This window comes from Microtus pennsylvanicus, chromosome 7, assembly GCF_037038515.1.
Source record: "Microtus pennsylvanicus isolate mMicPen1 chromosome 7, mMicPen1.hap1, whole genome shotgun sequence".
In the NCBI taxonomy this organism is placed as follows: Eukaryota; Metazoa; Chordata; class Mammalia; order Rodentia; family Cricetidae; genus Microtus; species Microtus pennsylvanicus.
The window spans coordinates 81,108,396-81,133,396 of record NC_134585.1 but is presented as its reverse complement, the minus strand read 5'-3'; the positions used below and the strand labels follow the sequence as shown (position 1 = coordinate 81,133,396).

At 38.5% G+C, this 25,001-nt stretch overlaps 1 protein-coding gene across 4 annotated transcripts in view; it reads right to left on the bottom strand.

Moving 5' to 3' along the window:
- Nucleotides 1–25,001, bottom strand: part of Rap1gds1 (Rap1 GTPase-GDP dissociation stimulator 1) — a 112,497-nt gene that overhangs the window by 60,265 nt on the left and 27,231 nt on the right. For all 4 annotated transcript variants that reach the window (XM_075981238.1, XM_075981235.1, XM_075981236.1 and 1 more), the window contains exon 3: nucleotides 2,182–2,304. In XM_075981238.1, coding sequence (XP_075837353.1) covers nucleotides 2,182–2,304 — 123 coding nt within the window. The remainder of the gene's footprint in view (nucleotides 1–2,181; nucleotides 2,305–25,001) is intronic.

Genomic DNA, 25,001 nt, shown 5'->3' with positions numbered 1-25,001 from the left:
CAAAAATTGTGCTTTCTTGTCATTCAAATCTGTTTTTCCCTCATCTTTATAGCTTACCGTTCTCTGTTTACTGACTCTCAGTGACACCATTACAGTAAAGAAAGGCAGTTGATGAAAATTCTCCAAAATCCGGTATTCGCGTTAACCTTTCAGACCTGACTTACTATCAGAATGTGCTGATGAACAAAGAGCTGGTTCTTCACGGTAAAACATCTTACTAACAAATGACAAACATTTCACTCCCACTTTCAAGAGGGTCCACTCCGCAGTTTGTTTTGGTTCCAAAGAGCCCATGTGTATCCTCATAAACAATCTTTCTCTTTTTCTTAATTGAAAAATTCTCAAAACATTACCTTTTTTGATAGCTGTGACAGAGGCAGACCCTCCGCCTGAAGGGTTTCATGCCTACTGCATCTCTTCCTGCAATTTAAACTCCCACGGTTGAGATTACTGTTCTACTTCAAAAGCTAACCTCTAAATTTTTCATCAACAGTTTTAATAATGCAGAATATCCTAAGAAAAAAGAGTTATGTTATAGATACCCATGAATTAAGGAGACAACATCGTCCACTTTCTCATGGGCTTCCTTTCACATTGATGCTTATTTCAGAAATATCTATAGATCTCAACTGTTAAATTAACATGCAATCAATTAAAGACAGGTGTCCATTTCTTTTTCACCGAGCTCTACCTAGCTTACAACAGCTGAGATAATTTCATTGAATATTGTTTAAATATGAAACTTAAAAGAGTAAAATATGGATTTTTATTTAAAAAAAGAAAACAATGAGGTTATTGAGCAATAACCATGCAAATATGCCCATTATTCTCACTAGTAGAGGAATACACCTTTCATTAGCCTGACTGAGAGTGTGATGCTCAGCATTCTGCTCTGTCTTTAGGACTCAGCCAGCAGCCTCCATGGCACCTTAGAGGAAACCTCTGCTAGCAGAACTACCATGAGTATACAGAATGCATGTTATAAGAAAAAAGAGGGCTTATGATCAAAAATTAAGCCTGTCTTCTGAATTCTCAAAATCTACACTGGACTCTGATGAGATTAAAAATAAATTACTTATCTTAAAAACCCAAGCTGCTTTGTATAAAAAGAGTTTAAGTTAACAAATAGCATCCTGGGAGGCTCCATTTTCAAGCCAGGTCAGTATCTTAGATGATGGCATATAAATCATAGAGAACCAGTTTTCAGTAGACAATCAAATGTGATTTACCAATACAGAAGCTCACTGACACTTGAAAGGCATTCTGATGAGCTTTAAATAAGGGAAGTGTTTTGTGCCAGTTCCATTTTGGTAATTTACATAAATGTACATACATTGTTTTCCCAGCTCAAACAACAGTTCTTTGCAAAATCAATTAGCATGGTAATTACTCAAATGAAATCAGAAATTTTTAAATTTCCTGTGAAAAGTATTGATCTAAAAAAACATATTAGAATAAAAGGCATAATACCAAATTCTGTCCAACTAAAACATACTAAATATTATAACTATGAGAGTCTCCCTTATGCTTAAAAATTGCTTTACTTATTTGTTTGGTGTTTGCCAAAACTGACTAAATTAAAATCATGTAAAAATTATGTAAAATGCTCCTGGAATATTTCTTCCAAGGAATCTGTCATTATATATATATATATATAACACAATTGAGTATTATATAATTTATATTATTTTTCTTCCCCAAAGGGCTTTCAGTAGAGAACTGAAAACATAATTGTTTTCTATGAAAGCAAGAGTGGAAGACAGAATATCTGCTTTCCATACATCGTAACTGTACTGTTGCTATCAATTGTCAGCTGAAAACATGCAAAACTGAGGGGCGGGGGGAGAAAAGCAGTAGGCTCTGTGGGTACACCAGCAACCAACACAGAGCAGAAAACCCAGCTCCCTGAGACGGACAAGCAAGTGACACAAATCTCTCCGACCTAATCTAAGAAAGGATAGGAGAACAATGGAGACAAATAGCTTCCCTTTATTCTACTCTGAATAAGTGCACACATATACAGAAAATAACTGCGAGAGTCATCTACAATAGTAACAAAGTCAAAGAAAGAAGAAGTAGAAAAAGTCTACTCTATGAAATCAAAACACAGTAAAACATACTGGCAAGCAAGGTGTAAAACTGAAGATGTTCCGAGTAGAAAATTCTGGATGAAAACCTCACCGTTTTTGGCTACTTCTGCTATGATGTTGGCTACTTTGGCTGTGCAGGAAGACTGTGGCGTCAACAGATTTGCAAATAACTCAAGTATTCCACTTCCTTGTATTTTTTCACTTGTTTCTGTGTCTGAAAGAGAAAGAAGGGGGGGGGGGGCTTCCATGAAACTCTGTAATGCAAACATGAACTATTTAAACGAAAATAAATTACTCAAGAACATTCCTTATCCATAATAAAAGCTGGTTTGCTATACGTCAAACCATTTACATTAATGGCCTTTGCTGTATGCGCTGTTTGTACCCTGTTTTCATCTTCAGAACTCACTACAGCACCATTTTGTCTGCCTCTAGTCACACTACAATGGGAGCTTTCTTGCTCTGTCTTAGTTTGAGTGTTAGTTTCAAAGGTATCAATTTGGAACAGGAATGCTTTTTTCGACATCTCTGTAAATTCTTAGAGCTATACTAATATAATTTTATGTATTTTTTATGGTTCCCTATAAAGGTATAGTAACTTGAAAATAGCAATTATAAGTAAAACCTATACTTCATATAATTTTTATGTACTGAACGATAGGTAAGATCACATACTTCCATATGATGACCACATTTTTAATACAATTCATTAGAATCACTATTAATATAAAGAAATAGGAAATAATCTCCATGATATTCAAAACTCGGCAAGGTGATACAGAGATTCAAACGTTCCTGACTGCTTTCCCTAAAGACCCCTAAATAAAAAACAACCCAAAATTGTGACCATGGAAAAGCTGTCCCCATTACCTATCTGTCTTATGGCAGCCTGGGACGGGGAAAAATACTCTCCTCTCAGCCTATTAACATTGGAGGCAGTGGGAGAACTGGCCCTGTGGTCATAAGAGTGGGAGAGCCATCCCTGACCCCCATCAGCTGCAGCGCTCGATGAGAGAGCAGGCCCACACCTCTGCAGGGCAGCACAACAAAGCCAACCTTGTAAGCAGGTGTGGGTGGGTCAGCCCCGAAACTGTGACCGTGGGCGAGCGGTCTTCATTGCCCATCTTGTGGGTCAACCCTACAGCCAGGCCCAGACCCAGGGTTATGACATGCCCTGTCCCAACATCCACCCCGTGTATGATCTGCTGGAGCATGCGAAGGGACCTGACCCACAGACCCAAAGCTGCAGGAACTCCACAACTCTGGGCAGCAGCGGGACGACCATGAAGATTCCTAGTGGGGGCCCAGCGTGGACTATGCAGTACAGAACAGGGGCCTTGAGCCAGACCAGTGACTCTTTGCAATGACACTTGCAAGCAGAGATGCATGGACAAGGGGGTGCAGGGCGTGGCTTGTTGAGTGGCACTGTAGCTTTCATGATGACACTTTTTAATTTTGTCCGTATTTTTTTTTTATTTTCTTCCTTTTTCTTGAATTTTGTTTAGTTTGTAGGGGGTGAGGGCAGAAAGCAGATTCAAAGGCACAGGGAATGAATGGGATCAAAATACAATATGTGAAAGGCACATAGAATTAAACAGAGAAAACATTAGATAAACAAAAGCAAAAACAAGCTCCTTCATGTACCAACCATTGAAATAATCTATTACACCAAAAGGCAAAAGAGTTATCTAGATGACAGAAATAAAGAAAATCCCCTAAATATTATATCTGATGAGAAATGATTAAAATTGCCAAATAAAGGTTGACTATAATGTCTTTTCCTGTAGATCTTTGAACAGATAAGTAATAGAAAATACAAGAATTTCATGAAAGACAGGTGACATGAAAAGCGGAGTAGGAAAATCATTTTGCTCAAATAACTCATGAAAGTACACAAAAATATATTTCTTTAACACTAAAATTAGTGGGGGGGGTTGGCTTTCAAGACACTTTTACATTTACTAATTTTTATGTGTGCATGTGTATGTTCACTCTTGCATCAGTGTGTGTGTGGGATCAGAGGTGAACTTACTGGAGGTCAGTCTTCTTTCCCCCTCGAGAGTTTCAGGGATTAAAGCTAGGTCATCAAGCTTGGTGGCAAGCACCTTTACCCACTGAGCGACCTTACCAGTCCCTAAATAGTGTTTTTCAAACTGTAGGTTCCAATCTATCAGGGAGATCTAAAACTTTATTCTGGACAGAGAAATAAGGATTGTCAGTCACAACAACAAAAGAATTAAAAATGCACATATTAATCTACAAGGTATTTTATGTTTGGGGTTAAATTATGTATGTGTTAATATGACTGTACATGTGGACATGTTCATGGGTGTGTGAGTATGTGCATGCACGCACATGTACACAAACACACGTTCAGCTTTTGCTACATGGAACCCAAACCCAGAGCTTTTCACACGCAAAGACTCTACTATTAAGCTACACCTCCAGTTCCTATCAAATATTATTTTTAATCAAAGGTTTGGGTCAAAAAATTAGAAACTGCTATTTCATGTGTTCCTCACGTACTGGGGATTCTGAGCAGTCTTTCCAGTATATGCTTCATTCTGCATCTCCAACAAGAGTGTAAGTTTTAAGGTACCACCAGGAAACTTGACACCTAAATCTATTACGTGTATGTGCAGAAAGACAGACAGACAGACAGACAGACAGACAGACAGACACACACACACACACACACACCCCTCCACCAAGCCACAGAGCGGTGAAGTGATTTTACCAGGAACTACAGCTGAAAACACAGGGTCAGGCAGCCCCGGGGGGCCTAGCCCACCATCTGTTCAAGCCGGGCTGACAGCAGGCATCTGGCCTCTGACAGCATCCAGCCTGGATACCCAGGCATGAGTGCATGGAGGCAAATGTTGACTGCACGTTATCCATGCATGGTTCATTTTAACTCTAATTTAAAGATGAGTACCAGAGCTGAGTGTCAGGGCATGGGAAAGACACGACTAAACAGTGCAAGCCTCTCGCTGTGACACAACCTCCCACAACCATGGCCCAAGTAAGTGGCAGAATAGATGGATGAGAAAGAAATCAAGAATTTGGAAATAGTATGCACACTATTATCCTTATGTAACCAAGTACTATGCAGAGTGGATTCTCTCTCTCATGGAAGAAAGTATGAAGAAGTAATAGAACAAAAACCCACTTATTTAACTACAGAAATGGGTTTTACTAAATGATTAAGCTGTGAGACTCACTCTATAAAGCTACAGCAGATAACTTGACAGTCTTATTATTTCCATCCTAGGGGTAACATAAGCTGTGGTCAAAACTGCAGTTGGAAATCATCACTGTTAGTTCTGACTCTTTTTTTAACCTAATTAGTGATAATTTTAAAGACTACTGAAGATTGGCAGCAGTAGGGTAAAATGACAAAAGGCATTTATCTGTAAGTAAACACCACGAGAAACTGTGCTAACTGTGGGAAAGCAGAGTCCATAACTATACTGCCTAGCTCAGAGGGGAAAGGAATTACTGAAGAAATGGTCCCCGAGAAAAGTGGATTTCCTCATTCCGGACTCACGGCGATTGGATATATTAACAGCAAAGAAGCATTTCCAGATAAAGATCCATCTGCACTCCACCATCAGATACTCTGGAGGAAAATAGGAAGTAAACAAAGCTACAGAAATCTGCCATCTGCAGGACTCCTTAAAGTTCTCAATTTAGCAATATTTATAGTGAGCTTAACAAGATTATATTCTGCTTCCCAAGAATCTAGGGATCTAAAAGGAGTAATTCAAGAACTGAAGGAAATAGTATCACATACTACGATAAGTCAGTGATGAGATATTTACTCCTGTTTCCAGGGAAAACCAAAAAATAAAAAAAATCACAAGGAACACAGAAAACTTTGTTTTTTAAAATAAATCACTAAACATTGATATTACTATAATTTTGAGAAAAGTTAAAAAAAGAGATAAATGTTCTTATCACTTAAGATGTAAACAAGGATGCTATATGTAAGGGGTGATGTCTGGGTCCTCAGCCATGGTGTGGTTTAGGAGGGACAGAGGCAAGCAGAGTTGGGGATGGGGTGGGTGTAGTGGTATTTTATTTGTATTTTAAGCTTGCCTGAAGATCAGAGTGCAGAGATAAGCCACTAGAGGCATACAACTTTAATCCCAGGAATTGGGAGACAGAGGCAAAGGGAGTTCAAGGCCACTCTGGGTTACACAAAATTGAATTGTCTAAAAGAGAAACAGAGCCCACCTTTGGATAATCACAGCACTTGGGATCCCACACCTTTCATCCCAGCACTAGGGAGGTGCAGACTGGCTTGATACGGCTGGGCAGAGAAAGGCATATAAGGACAAAGGAAGCAGAAGTTCAGAGCAGTCTGAGGTCCACGGAAACAAATGGAGTCTGGAGATGCAGTCTGAGGACAGGGTCGTCCCTTCAGTCTGAACACCGATAGAAGTAAAAGAACTCTCTAGTGGCTGACGCTCTGCTTCTCTGATCTTCAGCATTAACCTTTACAACTGAATCTGGGTTTTTATTATTAACACCAATTAGAATTCGTGCTATAGGTGGTAGTGGGTAGGACAGACACAGAAAACACTGGTTGGCCCAGTTTGAGAGCAGAGCTAGGAGGAGGGTCCTTGACCTGTTGCACCCATGGTACCCTCAACCATGATAGTCATTAAGGTTTACAGACAGCCTTGGGCATCCCTGGAGCTTGAGTCCTTGAGGGACCTGCTTGGTTCTGATACCACAGAAAATTTTGCTCACTACACATACAACAGACTGTTAATATGTAAAATATACAAAGAACTTACAAAACTAACCAAGAAATGAAACAAAATCATCCAAATCAATACATGGATGAATGAAATGAACAATGGTTTTCGAAAGAAAAAATTAAAAACAAAACACTTTATCAATAAAGGGCCGGGGAGACTTGCTGCTAAGCACTGGGACTGGGTTCATGTCTCCAAAACGTTCAAACAAGCCGGGCAGCGATGGCAACCTGTAGCTGGAGGTTTCTCATTCCACCTGGTCCCGAAGTCTCTTTTAAAACAGTCACTCAGAAGCTTAATATTAATTGCATACTGTTTGGCCTATTCACTCAGGCTTATTATTAACTAGTTCTCACAACTTAAATTAACCAATTTCTATTTGCTTCTCTGGCAGCTGTTTGCATCTCCCTCGACTCCGCCTTCTTTCTCTCTGCATTGTCTTTCCCACCTAGCAATATTCTGCCCTGTCATAGGCCAAAGCACTTCTTTATTAACCAATGGCAATAAAACATATTCACAACATAAAGAGGGCATCCCACCTCAGCAACCAGAATAGGTGAGCTCAGGATCAACAAGGTCTGCCTTAATATAAAGTGACGGATGATCAAGAGAAAACACCCAGTGTCAGCCTCCAGCCTCCACATGCGCGCACACACGCACGCACACACACACACACACACACACACACACACACACACACACGAGAAAAGTCTACTATCAGAGAAATACAAATCAAAACTACACTAGTTCTGCCTCAGCCCAGTCATACGTTATTTAATAAATAATACGTTATTTAAGGAGACAACAAAAAAGATGCTGGAATACTGGAATGGACATGGGTGAAAAGGAACATTCATACACACTTGGTGGGAATGTGTAAGTCAGTATGGATGCCCCCCCCCCAAAAAAAATCTCAAGACAGATGCTTATTTGGTCCAGCTACCTGTAAGCCTAGGGTGTTTACTGGAAAGACAGCAACCTAGCCCATCATGGAATACTTGCACACTAATTAATGCTCACCCTGGCACCATTCGTAACAGCTGCTACAGACCAACTCAGAAGGTGTCTAACACCAAAGGAATGGATTAAGAAAATGTGGCATACATACGCAATGGAATTTGTTTCTCACCCATAAAGAATGTCATGTCACTTGTTGGAAAATGGATACAGCTACAGATGACCATATTATGTGAATTACGCCACATTCATAAAGACAAATACCATGTCTTCTCTCATTTGTGGTTCTTAGATCTTTATAGTTATGTATGTTATAAAAAGCAAAAATGGTCTAGGGGAACTAACTACAGGGGACTAACAAAATAGAGAAGAGAGAGTGGATAAAAAATGTACATTATAGCCATCTGAATATTAAAAACAACTAATTTTAGTGTGGCCAAAGAATCACTTGGTAAAATGCTGACAGCTGTGTATATTAATAAGACAAGTGAGCCTCACCATTTTGAGAAGAGACAAGATCAAATAAGTATAATCTAAATATGCTGTTGAGACTGTGGTTACAGTTGTACAGGCATTTCATTTGTATTTTAATAAATAAAACTTGCCTGAGGATCAGAGAGTAAAACAGTCCCGCTGGCCAGCCTTACAGAACAGGCAGTGGTGACACACACCTTTAATCCCAGTGGTGCATGACTTTAATCCCAGCCCTAGAGAGGATTATAAAATGGGAGGAGACAGCTCTTAGTCTCAGTCTCATTCTGAGATTCCTGGAACCAGGATGGCCATTTTGTATTGATGTAGAAATAAGAACCAGTGGCAGGCTGCTTTACTTTTTGGATCTTCAGGTAGAACCCCAATTTCTTTCTCTGAGATTTTATTAATCATGCTTTAATTGATGGTCAACTTTTGGGACACAAATTTACAAAAATGCTGTTTGCCTGAGGCTTTTTAGCCCCCAGCCCAGGCCAGAGTTGGGATTGGAATTCCAGCTCTAGGAACTGGAACCCAAACTCCCACCAGCCCTGGCTTAGCCTCTTCTCCTGCCATGCCCGTCCTTGCTGCCACCCCACAGGGCACCCACATGGCTTCCCACAGCCCTCCACAGCTTCCTGTAGCTCCTGTGGTCCCTCGGCTTGCGCCCAGCCCTGTGTGTATGCAGCTCCCATGTGGTTACTACAGATTCCTGACTCCTGCAAACTGTATTCAAGTGCTGCACGGCTGTCCTGACTGCATCTCTTTAACAAAATCCCATCTGCATAGAAAATCCACAGGTTTTTCTGGCCCACATCATTATTGCACCTTAAAAGTCTCAACTAAACCAAAATTTTAATAGAGGTAAGTTATTTGATATATATATATTGCAATTTGTAAACCACTCCTAAGATAATGACAGATAATATTCCCATCCAACAATTTAATAACCATTTTGTTTCTATAATGGATGAAATTCTAGGAAAGATATATGACTTACTTGGGACTTATATCTTCTAAACCATAGCAGCTATCAGCTCAATAATTCATATCTTTAAAGAAATGGTTTGATAACAGAGTCAAGAATGAGAAACTTTTAGAAATGATAGACTTCACAGACTAGTAATGAGAAGTTGGCTGAAAGGATTCATACCATTGAAAATGATAACCTTAAAATTCACTCTATGTCAATGGGTTAATGAAACCTTACAAAATGATACTGAGAGATTATCTGAAAGATTCATACTGTTGAAATTAAAAATCAAAAATCTGTTAAGAAGTTATGATAAGCTAACATATAGAACATCCCCTCCTGGAAGGCAATCTACATGCCATCCAAATAATCTCTAAGGATGAAAGATATCATTAATGGAAAAATTTGAAAACTTAGAATCACATGTACAGGATGAGAACCAGAAATTAATTGATTTGATGAAATCATTAGGAATATTGACAAGTCAAGAGATTCAGACCTTACAAAAAAAACAGTGATAAAAAGATTTGAATTGACTGCGGAAATTATCAGAACTGATAAGCAAGGTACAGGCAAAAGACAATAGTAAAGACTTAGCATCACCAGTACCTTTCAGAGTCAGAGATGACTTATCAAGAGTTTTAGCTACTTATCCTGTTATTACCATTGAAAAATCAGCAATTACTCAATACCCAAAAGGATATACAGAATGTAAATGGGAGCCTATATATATGAAAGATCTAAAAGATATTAAGCAAACAGTAGTATCTCATGACATGCATTCACCATATGTGAGGAATCTGGAGAATACATGGGCTTCAAGAAATAAGGTTACTCCGAATGAATGACTTCAACTAGTCTCAGCTGTACTAGATCATGGTCAACACTTTCAGTGGAAGAGTTATTGGAGAGAGGAGGCTAAGATCCTTGAACATCAAGGTACAGTCAGAGCTTTTGAGGCCTCCCAATACAAAATTCTTGGTAAGGGCTCTTATGCTGATCTGGATAGTCATGCTACATACAATAAACACATCTTGCCCCTATGCAATACAGCATCCTTGAATGCATGGGACAAGATTCAAGAACCAAGAAAATAACTGAGTCAAATACTAAAGTGTTATACAAGGCCCAAGAGAACCATTCAGTGACTTTTTGCAAAGATTAACTACAGTTGTAGAAAGAGGGGTAGCAGATCCAGAAGCTAGACAAGTACTCATTGAATCTCTGGCTTTTGAAAATGGTAACTTAGAATGAAAAGAGACAGTTGGGCCCTTAAAGGTAAGATCAACACCAGTGGACAAGTGGATCCTACACACAGCCAACGTTGAGTCCTTTGACTACAATACTGAGGCTTGGGTAGGAGAAGTGATTTCCAAATGTATGAAAGACATCAAAATACCAAATGCTTTAATTGTGGTAGAATAGGCCATCTGAGAAGGGAGTGTAGACAGGGTGTTCCAAGAAATAATGTTTATTCTGGAAATCATCCACATAGAAGGCCCCAAACTTCTGGGTTATGTAGAAGATATGGCAAAGGCCTACAATAGACCAATGAGTATAGAGCAAAAGGAGACAAATGAGGCAACCCATTATTATCAGGAAACTCCTACTCAGATTTTCAATGGGCAACTGCTTTGAGTTCAGAAATGGCTGATTCAGTAATCACATATTTACTGTAAGTTATGGCCATCATGGGTATATCTGCACAAATACAGTCAATGCTCCAGCCTATGTTTCTATGAAAATGAAAGAGGTTTTTGCTTATTATAATATAGAGCATATTACATGTGTACCAAAAATCCTACAGGTCATGCAGTTACAGAAAGATCAAACTAAACTATAAAGGATATGTTAAACAAATAGAGAGGGATGAAAAAGACAACCAGAAATAGATTGCATAATGCTTTATTAACCCTCAGTTTTCTTAATGTTTTAATTTCTTAATGAGAAAGGAGCAACAGCTATAGACAGACACTGGACAATAGAAAAAAAAACTTCTGAATTAAATCAAGGATTTCAAGGATGTCTTGACCTCAGAATAGAAATCAGGAGATATGCTACGTTGGAGAAGGGCTTTGATCTTGTTTCCACAGAAAAAGAAAAGCTATAGATACCATCAAAACAAATCAAGATTCGATTTGCAAAGGAGAAACCTCCTGATAAACAGAAATGACAGCTCATCCACAGAGGAGACAATCCTATAGGTTATAAGGAAACTTCATAAGGGTTGGGGCAAAATTCTGTTCTTGTTTTTGCAGGAAAATACCCATCTCTGAAAAGTAGAGACACCTTGGACTTCTAGATGCCTAAAGAAGAAAAGATAGCTATCCAGGAAGAATCACCAAACAAAGAGAAATCTGACTTATGATACCAATACACTCAGCAGCGTAAAATTTCACTACATAAACATACACATCTTCCTACTTTTCAGTATAATAGCAGTCACAACTCACTTAAAATCAAAGCTGGCTTTGGAGTTGGATGGTGGCTCTCCTCTAAATCCAAGCATGGTGTTAAAAGAAAAATTCAGAATTTCTGTCTCATGTCAGGAGCTGTCCGGTATGGGACAGAAGGAAGATAAAATCTAGGGACTAAGGTTATCAAAACTCTGCTTTTTACTTCTTCCTATACATATTTTCATTTCTATAGTACCTTTCTTTTGAATATATGTCTACTGAAATTCAAACTTTCTGTTTTGATATAAATAATGCTTAAGCTTTCCAACACAAGGGAGGCAGAGGAAGGCAGATGTCTGTGAGTTTAGGGTTAGCACAGTCTATTTAGTGAGTTACAGGTCAGCCAGAGCTACATAATAAATACCCTATCTCAAAAGCAAGAAAAAAACAAAAATCCAACCTCAGTTGGCAGAGTGCTTGCCTAGCATGCAGGAGGCCCTGGGTTTGATCCCCAGCACTACAGAAACAGGGTATAGTAGCAACGTGCTTATAATCCCATCCTCTAGAAGTGGAGGCACAAGAACGGGAAGCTCAAGGTCATCTTTGGCTACATAACATGTTCTAGGCCAGCCTGGAACACGTGAGACCTTGTCTAGAAAACAAAACAAATGAAATGAATTATCTTGAGCAGAGCATAGTGACACACAACTGTAATCTCAGCAAACTAGAGGCCAAGGCAGGAAGGTACAGAATCTAAATCCAGCCTGGGCTAGATAGCAGAGTTCCAGTCAGCAAAGGCTATGTACTGAGAATTGTTTCCATAAACAATAAATAAAAATTACTTATCTATTGAGACTACCAATTTCTCTAAGGTAATTACCAACTACTGTATTGTGGTACACAATTAGTGGTATATAAAAAGAACTGTATCCATGCCCTTGAGTATTTACAATTAAAGAAATGAAAAAGGAACACAAAATAATACATACTGACATATACTTGAATAGAGTAATATATAAATTGTTACAGGAGGGAGTAATAAAAATCAAGTAAATGAGCTACCTTTATTGATGTCGCTATAATTATGTAATTATTTCTCACTGAACTCATAAAGAAATTATCATACTTTAGAAATTCTCTAATCAATTTTTTTCCTCGGTGCCTAGGGCCTTGCATATACTAGCAAGCTCATTAAGGATTCTGAAGTCAAGAACAGAAGTTTCACTGGATTACTAGTCATTAGCTCACACAGGTACTAACTTCTTTAGATTGCATTACAGTGATTGGGTCTTAGATCATATTTTTTCAAGTGCAAACATATGCAAAAATATTCTTAAAGCCTTCAGAAATCACTGTAGAAAACTGCCTTGCTTTTATCCTCTCCTTCCCACATATACACAGCACAAAGGAAAGATAATCATTCCATGAGTAAGTTATTATGAGTCAAAGGAAAATATTCTGTTTGCTCCTTTAGTATAATGGAAAGATATGGAACATTCAACTATGGGAAGAGAAAATTACAAGCATCTAAAATAAATTCACCTCAAAGAACACTGTGTGCTAAAATCTAGATGCTGAGTCCATATGTTCCCACTTTATAAAAAAAAAAATCACCCTGCCTTTTGGAACCTCATTTTGGGATTTAACAGTAAGTATTGAAAAGTAGGTCAGGATAATTCTCAGTAAAAATCAATTACAGATTGTTTTGTATATAACGTTATCACTCTCATGGCATTCTTCCCTCGCAATTATTCCAAAACACATCAATTATACCACATAATCCATTTTCATATTTCAATAGAAATGCATATTCTGCTTGTAATAGTTAATCTCTTTTTTTCAATTTGGCTTACTGGCAGTTTCCAGGTATTTGGTCAAACATTATTCTGGATGTTTCCATGATGGTGCTCTTGGGTAACATTAACATTTAAATGGGTGTGTGTTGAGTAAAACCCATTTACCCGCTACAATGGAAGTATGCTCCATATCATCAACTGAAGACACAGAGAAGACGACGATTTTTGTTAGCTGCTTTCACACCTGGACTGTAACAGGAGCTCCTCCTTGGGTCTCTAACCCCTGGCGCACTCTGCCAACTGAAATGTGCCAGCCTTTTAACTGCACACGTCAATTCCTTCCCTTGTGAACTTAATATGCTCCTGGAAAAGAGAACACCTTTATCCTTCCAACACGTACTTTCAAATAAGAATGCAAGTGTGTCACAGATATATACTGGGAACACACGCTGCCACCTTTCTTTAAATACCAATAACCTAGTATTCCAACAGAGGGAACTAGGGATGAGGTAGTGATTCCCCAACACAGAAGTCTGGCTAGAAAAAAAAATGAATATACATATACATTCATCCAAGAGCTAGAAACAGGACAAATGAATAGAAGCTGTAAGGAAGATTAGGGGTCGATAAAAAATGTTTGAAAAGCAGGCACGGTGACACAGAACGATGAAAGCAGGATGGCCAGAGGTTCGAGGCCAGTCTCAGTCTAAAGAAGAGACCCTGTTTCACAAACAAACAACAGAAAAGGGGGTTTTAGTAGTAGTAGGACTGTTGAAAACAAGTAGAACCCCTCATAAAAATAAAGGTTGGGGGTGGTAAGGGAGCTAGCAAGATGGCTCAGGTGAAGGCATTTGCTGCTGTCTTAGTTAGGGTTTCTACGGCTGTGATGAAACACCATGACCAAAAAGAAAGTTGGGGAAGGAGGAGTTTTAATAAACCTAATAGCTTATGCTTCAGCATTGCTGTTCATTATTAAAGGAAGCCAGGACAGAAACTCAAACAGGGTAGCATCCTGGAGGCAGGAGCAGATGCAGAGGCCATGGAGGGGAGCTGCTTACTGGCTTGCTTCCCCTGGCCCACTCAACCCACCTTCTCATAGAACCCAGGCCACCCACCATAGACTGGGCCCTTGCCCGCTGATCCCTAATTGAGAAAGTACCTGACAACTGGATCTCATCAAGGCATTTCCTCAACTGAGGCTCCTCCCTCTCTGATGATGGCAGCTGGTGTAGTTGACGCATAAAGCCTGGCAGTGCAGGCGCTAAGCTTGAAAACCCGAATTCAACAGCTGGGGCCCACACCGTGGAAGGAGAAGTGACTCATACAAGTTGTTCGTTCATCTCCACACACATGGTGTGGCACTTGTGTGAGCACATACAATAAATTAAATCTAACTGAAAAGTTTCCAGTGATGCTTTTCATAAAGGCTATTTGCTGCTGCTGAGACTTCAGGAGGAGATGACTAACAAGAGACTAGGTTAGTGTGCTATTTCAAAATGGTCAAATTAGATAACAATGAGGGGAGGCCAGCGCCCAAAGACAGCTGGTGGTATTTCAGGGGAGCGAAAGGCCGTGTGCCATAGCTAGGCTGTTTTCTTTCTGTAGTGCTGGGGACTAATGCCAGGGCTTCACACATGTAGGCAAGCATTTTACCACAGGTAAATCCACGCCCCTGCTCCCCGAACTGTAGCAAGATCACGTTTCTCCTAAGCACTCTTTTCTTTCTATTATTTACCATTATGTGATCTTCCCTCTGCCCCCTGACTTCTAAGGGATTTTCCTCTCCATCCCAACTTCAAGCCCTCTTGCTTTGTGTGTGCTCTTAAGTGTAGTGACACACACAGACGCCTCTTTCATGGGGCGCCATCCACAGGCTTCCTTTTGTGTGTTTATAGCGGGTCTCTCACTTTGGAGCTAGACTAGACAAACAGGCTGGACGGGTTAGCTAGCAGGCCCAGGAGGGACAGTCTCCACCTCCCCAGGATCAGGATTACAAGCACATGCTACCTCTGGCTTTTTACTTGTCTGTTTGTTAATACTCAAATGAGGGAAATTATTTAGAAAAAAATGTTTTGCGTAAGAGGTCTCTCTATGCAACTGGACCGTCATAGGTATGCTTTCCTATGATTTTCTTCTTTAGATATATCACTAAGTTCTCATACATTAAAAATAACGAGTTGTGTCTTCTCCATATGAAAACATTTTACTTTCATCTTATACGAAACAGTAGTAATAAATATATAATCATTAAAAACTTTTATGGACTTTAATGAAATCTCACAATTTTTTTTTCTTCAAAAGCCTATTTCAGTACTTTCCTATTCCTCTAGACAGTATGTCAGTATCTTATTCATGGAAAACAGATTGTGAGAACATTTAGTATTTCCTTTGACTCATCTGTGGCAGCCTCCTCCTTTTCTAGCTACTGAAAAGATAACTACATTTAAATCTTGTGAGGGTAAGTGTGACCCACAGATTTGCACATCAGCATTCTCCTAACGCTCATTAGAAATGCAAATCACAGGCTCCGAGAAATCCGAACCCTTGCAGCCAGAGGTCCTGGCACTGTGTGTTAACAAGATCTCCAAATAATTACGCCTGTGAGAACCTTCAGGCAGTACCTGTCCATCTGGGACACTGACTCCCGCATTGTTTGTTTTTCTGCTGCTATGATAGAAACTCCACCGCCAACAGCAACTTACAGAATAAAGTTTATCTGGGCTTCCGGCTCCTGAGGGATGTGAAGGTGACGAATGACAGCAAGAGGCAGGCACGGTGGTGGGAGCAAGAAACTAAGAGATCACATCTTTAATCACAAGCAGGAGCACAGAGTGTGACCTGGGAAAGTGATGAATTCTCAAAGCCCCAATGTCTCCCCACATAGCACCAACAACCCAGGGCCAACCATTCAAAAACCTGTGCCCAGGAGGGTCAACCTCATGTAAACCATCACATTTCCAATAAAAATATAATGCAAGCCACCCATGAAACTTCCAATTTTCAAGCAGGCCAAGTGAGTTTAATAATAGATATTTATATTAACTGCTTCATTATGAAATCAAAACAAAATTAAGCAAATTTATTTTATAACTAAGTACTTGAAATGAGAGCTAACTTCTTTGTTAGCTGTCCTTTCAAATGCCCAATGACCAGATGAGACTTATAAAGCAAAGGTCTTGAACCACATTAGTAAAAAGCAGAGCATCTCCAGAAGAAAAAAGGACCCTTCAGACAACTGAGCAAAGCGCCTATGAGCTGACAGAGCCGTGCACCAGGGCCTCTGTGTATATACCATAGCTTTCAGGTAGCAGTGAATGTGTAAACAAGTGGTCTCCGACTCCTGTGCTTCCTCTTGGGGCTCTTTTCTTTCTCTGTTGGCTTGACTTGTCCAACTCTGACAGGATGGTTCTTGTTTACTATATTTTATTTTGTAACGTTTTATTGATATCTCTTAGAAGCCTATTCTTTTCTAATGAGAGACAGAAAGGGAGTGGATCCAGATGCGAGACAAGGTGAGCAACTGAGAGGAGTAGAGGGAGGGGAAACTGAAGTCAGTTTACACTGTATGAGAAAAAAAAAAATCTATGGTTAATATGGGGGGGAGGGGGAATCCATGAAACAAAAGCATTTATATGTATATTTTGAGAGTTATTTAGAATATAAGACAGTAAAAATTTGTTCACTCTGTGTTACACAAAGCAACTACATCTAGTGCTGTGTAACATAATTAAAAGATAAAACTAAAAGGCTGAAGAATTAATTGTTAAATTGAACTAATAACAAGTCAGATTATTTCCCATTGCCTTTCACTCTTTTATGATTATTCACTTTTGATATGACAGTTGATTTTTCTTCAACAGCAGCAAGAAGTATAACTCCACCAGATAGTAAACATGCCTCAACTATAGCATTTCTGATGACAAATTAGAATTTAACATTTACCTATCAGTTTCCATTATCAAATGATCAGCTTCAATCCTTATGCAGGGAGAGTATTTATTTAGACTGCCTCAAACATGGTGCTAAGTGAGACATGAAAATGGGGAGCTATGTATTTATACATTCACTCCATAAAAGGATGACTGTATAAAAAATGTTCTAAATCTAACTTTAAAATATGTATTAAACATTTGACCATAGCATTGTAACAAGAAATGAACTCATCTGCATTTGAATCGTTTCCAGATATTATAATGGGCTCACCTACACCGAGTAAGTGGACTGCTTTTTATTCTAGACATGAATAATTGATGTGCAGGACCATGACATTCTGCACAATAATAAATGGAATAAGAAAAAGGGAATAACTTTCACTCTGAGTAACTTAGCTTTCTTGAGAGAATTACACAGTTTTCAAGTGGCAATGAATATGATTAAATACTATCCTATTTTAAAAAATAAATCTAACTAAAGATCTTCCACATTAAATGGCCCAGCACATAAATACTAGCCTAGAGATTTGCACTCAACCCTTAGATTATTAAAATTATGATAGTCGATGGAATTTTTGGAGGTTCCTTATCTCATAATGTCATGTCGGGGGTCTTTTTCTTTTCTTTAAATTTTAGATTTTTTTTTTTTAAAAATTTCTTCTCTCTTTTACCCTACAAATCCTTGTGTATATATTATGGTTTGGAGTTTAGCATTTTATGGGATTTAATTTATGGGATTCCTAAGTGTGCAAACAAGTGGATCTGTGTTTCTTTTGCCTTCTCAGGCTCTTTTCCTTCTGTTTGTTTTTGTCTAATTCTGAAGTGTTAGTTTTGTTTCATTATATTTTATTACCCCATAGAAGTCTGTTTTCTAATGAGAGGAAGGATGGATCCAGGTGGCAGGGGAGACAGAAGGAGCTGGAAGAAGTAGAATAAGGTAAACCTTAATGAGGATATATTATATAAGAAAAAAATCTATTTTCAGTAAGAGGGAAAATATGAACTATTCATCTTTCTGATTTATGAAGAGTAAAATGACCACTTCCACACTGCAGTCGTAGATGAGTTGGTATATGCTTACTTAGCACACACACAGGCCTTGTTTAGTCCCTTAACTTTATATGGCAAGCCTGACCGTGAGGTCTGGGATCTAGCATGTGGGAGACAGTCTGATCAGATGCTAAAGAGTTGTTCTTGTCTACATGGCAAGTTCGAGGCCAACCCTGAACACATCCTATCTCAAAACGAAGGGAAAAAGAATAAGGCATAATAATGCTTTTGAACTTAGCAGTTTTCATTGAGACCTTACTTTAAAGCCAGCAAAGTAATTATATCTTATATTCAGTTAGAAAATACGTATATGATCTGAGTATCTATGAGATAAAATCACCCTATGAATGTGTGTTTCTACAATCTTTATTTTGGATATTTCCCATTCTTGGTTTTCGATCATTTACTTACTTTGAATACTCCAGGTAAAGAGCTAACTTCCTATTCTTCTTCTCCGGAGAAAGGGTCTGGGTATATATAGCCCAGTCTGGCTTCCCACTCGGTTTCCCTGCCTGATTCCTGGTAGCTAGGATTAGCTATATACTGCCATTCCCAACTCCAAAAGCCCATTCCTTACTGTACTCCAACGTCAGTGTTTCCATTATTTTTCCCACTTCAACAATCTTACACTTAGTGATAATATTCAGACATTCATCACGCAAGAAAATTAAAATCAAATAAATAACATGGAAAATGAAGTAGTTTTGCTTTTATTGACTTTGCATGAAACATGCGATTATGATGAGACATTTCCTCCTGTTTTATTGAATCATAGTCCCAGAGAACTTAGAAAACAATGAGGACCCTATGAAAGGCATACGTGGATTTAATGTACATGGGCAGTAGTAAAGACAAGATCTCCTGAGTAAATTGGGAACACAGGGACCATGGGAGAGGGCTGCAGGGGAGTTGAGCAGAGAAAAATGTATAGTTCAATAAAATCAATAAAAAAATAGAAAAAAGAAATGAAAAAGTACCCCTATTGTTAGTGCTATCCAAAAATAATTTTATTGAATTAAAATGAGTTTGAGGCCAGCCTGGTCTACAAGAGCTAGTTCCATGATAGGATGGCTCCAAAGCTATAGAGAAACCCTGCCCCCTAAAAATTAAATAAAAAAGAATAAATAAATAAATAAAAGTAAAAGGTAGACATAGCAAAGTGTACTCTTTTTAACATTAACTGATTGACTAAGGGCTCATTGTTTAAAAGTTTCTTTTTTAACTACTCTCTCTTTTTTTAAGAAAAGGGGGTTGTATATAAAATTAAGGTGTTACATTTAATTCAGTAAAGACTGCCATTAATATTAGAAACTAAAATACAGAACTAGCCATCTCTCTGTTTATTACTGAGCTAAAAGTTCAAGCCAACTTAAGTTTTAAGGGAAAGAAGCAAGAATATCACTTTGTAGTCTCCTGGCTGGAAATTCCAAAGAAAATATAAGTTTAGAGTAGAAAAAAAAACTCCTGGTGCTTTGAGAGAGATCATCTTAGTGATGGTTTCTACTCTTCTACTGATTAAAAAACTTCATGAGTAAAGGCCACTTGGGGAGGAAAACCATTCTGTATTAGTACACCATCCAAGGCAGTCAGGCAGAAACTCAGGGCAAGAACCTGGAGGCAGGAACTGAATCACAGAAGCCAGGAGAAGTGCTGTCCCAGGGCTTGCTCAGACCACTCTCTCATAGCACCAAGGACCACTATACCAGCACTGGGTGCAATACCCACAGTGAGTTGGATCCTCTTCCGGTGATCAACAATCAAGAAAATGTACCACGTGCTTGTCCATAGGCTAATCTAGTGGGGGCATTTTCCCAGTCGAGGTATGTGTCAAGTTGACATAAAACTAGTCAGCACGGAGATAAACCAGTGGAGACACACAAATAAGCTCATGTTCCCTGTCTACTTAACAGTGGCTAACTCCTAGGCAAATGCCTTTATGGATAACTGGGTTCCTCTGATCTTTCTGAGTAAGAAAACAAATATCTGTTATTTATAAATTGCCCCATCTATCATAGTCTCTTAGGGAAGAACAAACTGACACAATGAGTTAGTGTTTACAGTAATTCCTCCTTATATGCAAAGTGTAAGTCCTATGTCTGAAATTGCAAACAGTATCAAACTACACACACACCTACACACACACACACACACACACACACACACACACACACACACACACACAGTTTGTGACTTCTTCTTAGTGTATCCAAATGGCTAGCTAGCATCATGATTTTTGCACACTGAGGTCATTATTAATATAAAGGCCATCCTAACCCAAGCTGTGCAATACCACAACAGATAATCTGATACAACATATACATTTATATAAAGTGTATATAATTAATATGTAATATACGCTATTTCCCTTAAACACACATATCTAAGATGAAGTTTAGCTTATAAATAAGAGATTAGCAATAACAATAAAACAATAACTAAACCAAAAGATAAGCAAATGTGCTCTTGTTCTTTCACAGTATCTTGCTGTTCTATACTCACTTCTTTTCTTGTGATGATGAGGTGATACACTGCCTACATGGCAAGATTAAGTGAGGCTTCACATTTCTGGCATAACACACTCCATCCATTAGAACACACTTTCTGTTCATGTTTCCACCCACAAATTTAATGTCATTTCTATTTTTTATCACATACTGTTCTCTAGACTTGTTTGAGGCACAACAGCAGAATTTGCATGATTTTTTTTCTTCTCTACAATTTGATGGATGTAAAAGGTTTGTTCTTACCATAAACCTTTGCAACAACAGAATACAATGATTTCTTTATTTAGTGAGAACCCTTCCCTTTTCACCTAAATGAGGTACTTTGTGAGGTTTTTTTTGTCAGGATAATCAGACAGCAAACATTACCACTTTTGAGTCGCGTATTATTAAGTAATTTAAGGGTCACTGAGCACAAGTAACAAGATACTACCAGCATCACCCTTACAGACAGACAGGATTGTCTGATACACAGTACTGAAAACTGAGACAGCTGCTAAGAGACAAACGCGCAAGTAGCACATACCACAAGGATGATTCATGTGCCACGAAGAATGTTGCAGAACTTCAAAATGCTAACATGAATTGTACACATTCTAAAAGTTATTATTTCTTTACTTCTAGAACTTCCATATTTGTGTACTAAAGCCAACACTAACTGGATTTCCTAATAATGAAGACTTTTGTACATGATTAATGATGTCAGTTAACTTGAATCAAATAAATAATCAAAGAATATTAAAGCTTCTTATAGTCTTTATCAACAATAACTCAGTGCTGGAATAATCAATATTAAAAAAATCTAAAAATAATAAGATTTCCACTATGGGTCACTATGAGGTCAGTTTTCACAAGCACCTGCTGAGTCCCTTTAAATCAGAGTTACTTCTTCCTTCACCGGAAGGATGTTTAGTGTTTCCTTTTGCTGTTTTGTCTTTAGCACACTAATTACCTAGCTTTACAGGCACAATATGATCTAGTTTTGATGTTAATATTCTCTCCTCAAGTCATTCTTTTCCTCCATTACTCTATTTTTAACCTTTTCTTTCCCATACTTTCAGCCCCTTTTAATTTGTTAATTTCTAAAGTGCTTGTCATGTCTTTTCATTCTGTTAGTTAATCCAAACTACCAGACTTTGGTCTAAACTTCACACCTTCCTATTGCTTACACGCTTAGGTCCTGAAGTTTCTGACTCTGCTTTTCGTTTTCACCTTCCAAAAGCTTAAGGATATTATTAGTAGAGGTTACAGTAAGTTGTTTTTGATAACAGCTTCATGAAATGACTTCACTGGGAAAAAGAATGTTTTCAGTAGCTAAAACATTTGGTTTTGTTTTTTTTTCCTGCTTCCTTCCTTATATACTTCTGAAATCTCTATTCAATGATTAATTTAATACAACTTATATGATGTAAAGGTAAAGACTTGAGACAAATACCTAGACTTTATTTCAAAAGCTCTCATGTCTAACCAAAACCAAAAGCAGTATTTAGTGTATGTAATAGTTAATCTTCGTTAACAACTTGACTGGATTTGCAATGATCAAAGAGGCTGGGAGTGGGGGGGGGGGCACCCCTTGGTGTCTGAAAGGGCGTTTCAAATAAGCCAGTGTGAATGTGGGCAACATCACTCCCCGGGCTAAACAGGCATCAGACAGAACGACAATGGGGGAAAATGAAAAACCTAACCAAGCACCCGTTTCTCTGTGTCTCAGTTTCTCATCTCATGATATAAGTTGCTTTACTTGACTGTTCACTGCTCTCCTCGTCACGATGAACTGAACCTTCTGAAACCTGAGCCAAAACTACCAATCTTTCCTCTCGTTTCTGGTTAGGTATTATGGTCATGGTAACATAAAATTAATTAATACAGCACGTCTTCTAATTTTGTGCTATTCTTATTTCTATAGACACTTCTCTTCTTGTTTTCCCCAGGAATCCAAGAAGAGTAACTCCTTCATTCCCCAAAATAGTTCCCTTGATTGGCATATGGGATCCTATGCACTTTTGTTCTTTTAGTGAGGGAGGGGTGTCATGGGAACTTGCCATGTTTTAGGGGCTAGTCTTGAGCTCCTGGGCTCCAGGTGTGAGCAATTCTTCCATCTCAAGCTCCCCAACCTCCAGCCTTTAACTGGAACTCAAACAAACAGCTAATACTCCAACCCAGCCTAAGTCAAAGTATAAAAATTTTCCTCCCAAGTTAGTTTTCCTTTCTACAGAAAAAATGTAATGGTGTGTGCTCACACTTGGTCCCTGGTTCCCTCTTCTCCTTTTGTGTTGCAATTTGTGCAGTCTTTGCAAAAAATCTCTTCAGAGTAGTGTCTAACTGAGTAATGACATTTAGAGGTTTACTTCTTTTCCCGATAACCTGAACTCTCTCCTACTTGTGATGAAGGCACGGATATGACTAGTTGGTTTGCCCTATTTTCTAACTGAGCTACATGCAGTTTTAATGATTATTCTGCTGAAGTCTAAAAGTCTTAATTCATCAGGGACTACCAATGTCTTCTTACCTGACCATTTTAGTTTAGTTGAGATGTTCATGTATCATCTTCCCTTCTCTCTTCTTCTCTTTTTTGCCTGAGTTTATGTATGTGCACCACATGCATGCCTGGCTCCCCTGGAGCTCACTCTGAGTGGCCGTGGAGCTCATGTGAGTGCTGGAAACTGAATCTGGGTCCTCCTCAAGAGCACTGCTCTTGTTTGTGTCTCTCTAGCCCTCTTTCACATATCCTTCAACGCTCTGTTTAGTGTATCATTAGTATCAGCTGTAAACATCCATGAGCCACGGAAACAACAACTAAGAAATGCAATATAAATAAAAGTAAACAACTGACTTTAGCTTGCACAAGAAATAGCTTCTTTTTCTGCATTTGATAATGGGATAAAAGAGTAAAATCTACTCTAGATAAAGCTATGAAAAAGTAAAACAATACCCTTTTCTCCCATTTCTTCAGTTAGCAACAAATCTACATTAAGAGTAAATTTGGTGGAGGCTTTGATGAACATCTGGTATTTCAGCCCCTTACACAGAAGGTAGTTTTGCTATTACTAAAGGCATACATACAATAGACTAAAACCAAACGGAGGCACAGAAGACTTCTGTTAGATTAATAGTGGGCTTAGAAATACAGCCTGGCTGGAAGCCAGGAATGTAAAATGAGCTAAAGAAAAGGGCTAAGAAACAAACTAAGAACTTACTAAGTCAGTAAGATTAGCAACACAGAACTAAACACCGTTTACTCACCAGGACAAATCTGGGTTTTCTAGCCAAGTTATATACTAAACACACAACTCTGTGATTTTCATTATGAGTTATTTATCATCAGGGAAGTGGCTGGCAAGTTAAAGCATGTACATGTGTACACACACACACACACACACACACACACACACACACTCTGAAGTGGAGGAAGTTGAACTAACTCTTGAGCAATAAGAGTTTAAGTTGATGACCACGCTGGATTGTTTCACAGATGACCTCCTCCACTCAACCCTGGCTAGGAAGTACAGTTCTCATGGTTTAAAATGGAACAAAATTAACAAGAGTTTTTGGAAAATAGAAATAAAATACTAATGTTTCTTGTCTTTAGGCCTTTAAACTGGTAGCCCCTCTTGCAGGGTGACCAAAACTCCAAACTGTTTAGGTGGCCGCAGGTAGCTCATTGCTTTAAACTCCCAGATGACAATGAAATAACATCACTGGAACTCAACAAGCATTGACTAAAAGTCATGACGCTATAAGCAGAATCAAATAAAACCAGAACAAACAGGCTGATTTCTTGGCTGGTGGCTTTCATATATTTACTAAAAATATTTAAAAAGTGAGATTGAAGTGTTTCTATGAGTGAATGCTATTAATTTAGAGCAGAGATTTACACTGAGAACTTGCTTAAGTAAAATGTATTCTGTAGAATATACTGAGTTATACAGATCTTCTTTTTTATCTTTAAAAACTGACAGACATTAAACTCAGGAAGGGAGGGAACAAAGAAAGAAGGAAACCACATTAAAGCCATACATCAAGGTTTAAAAAAAATCTGATTTCAGTATCATGAAATAGCCAGTATGGAGGC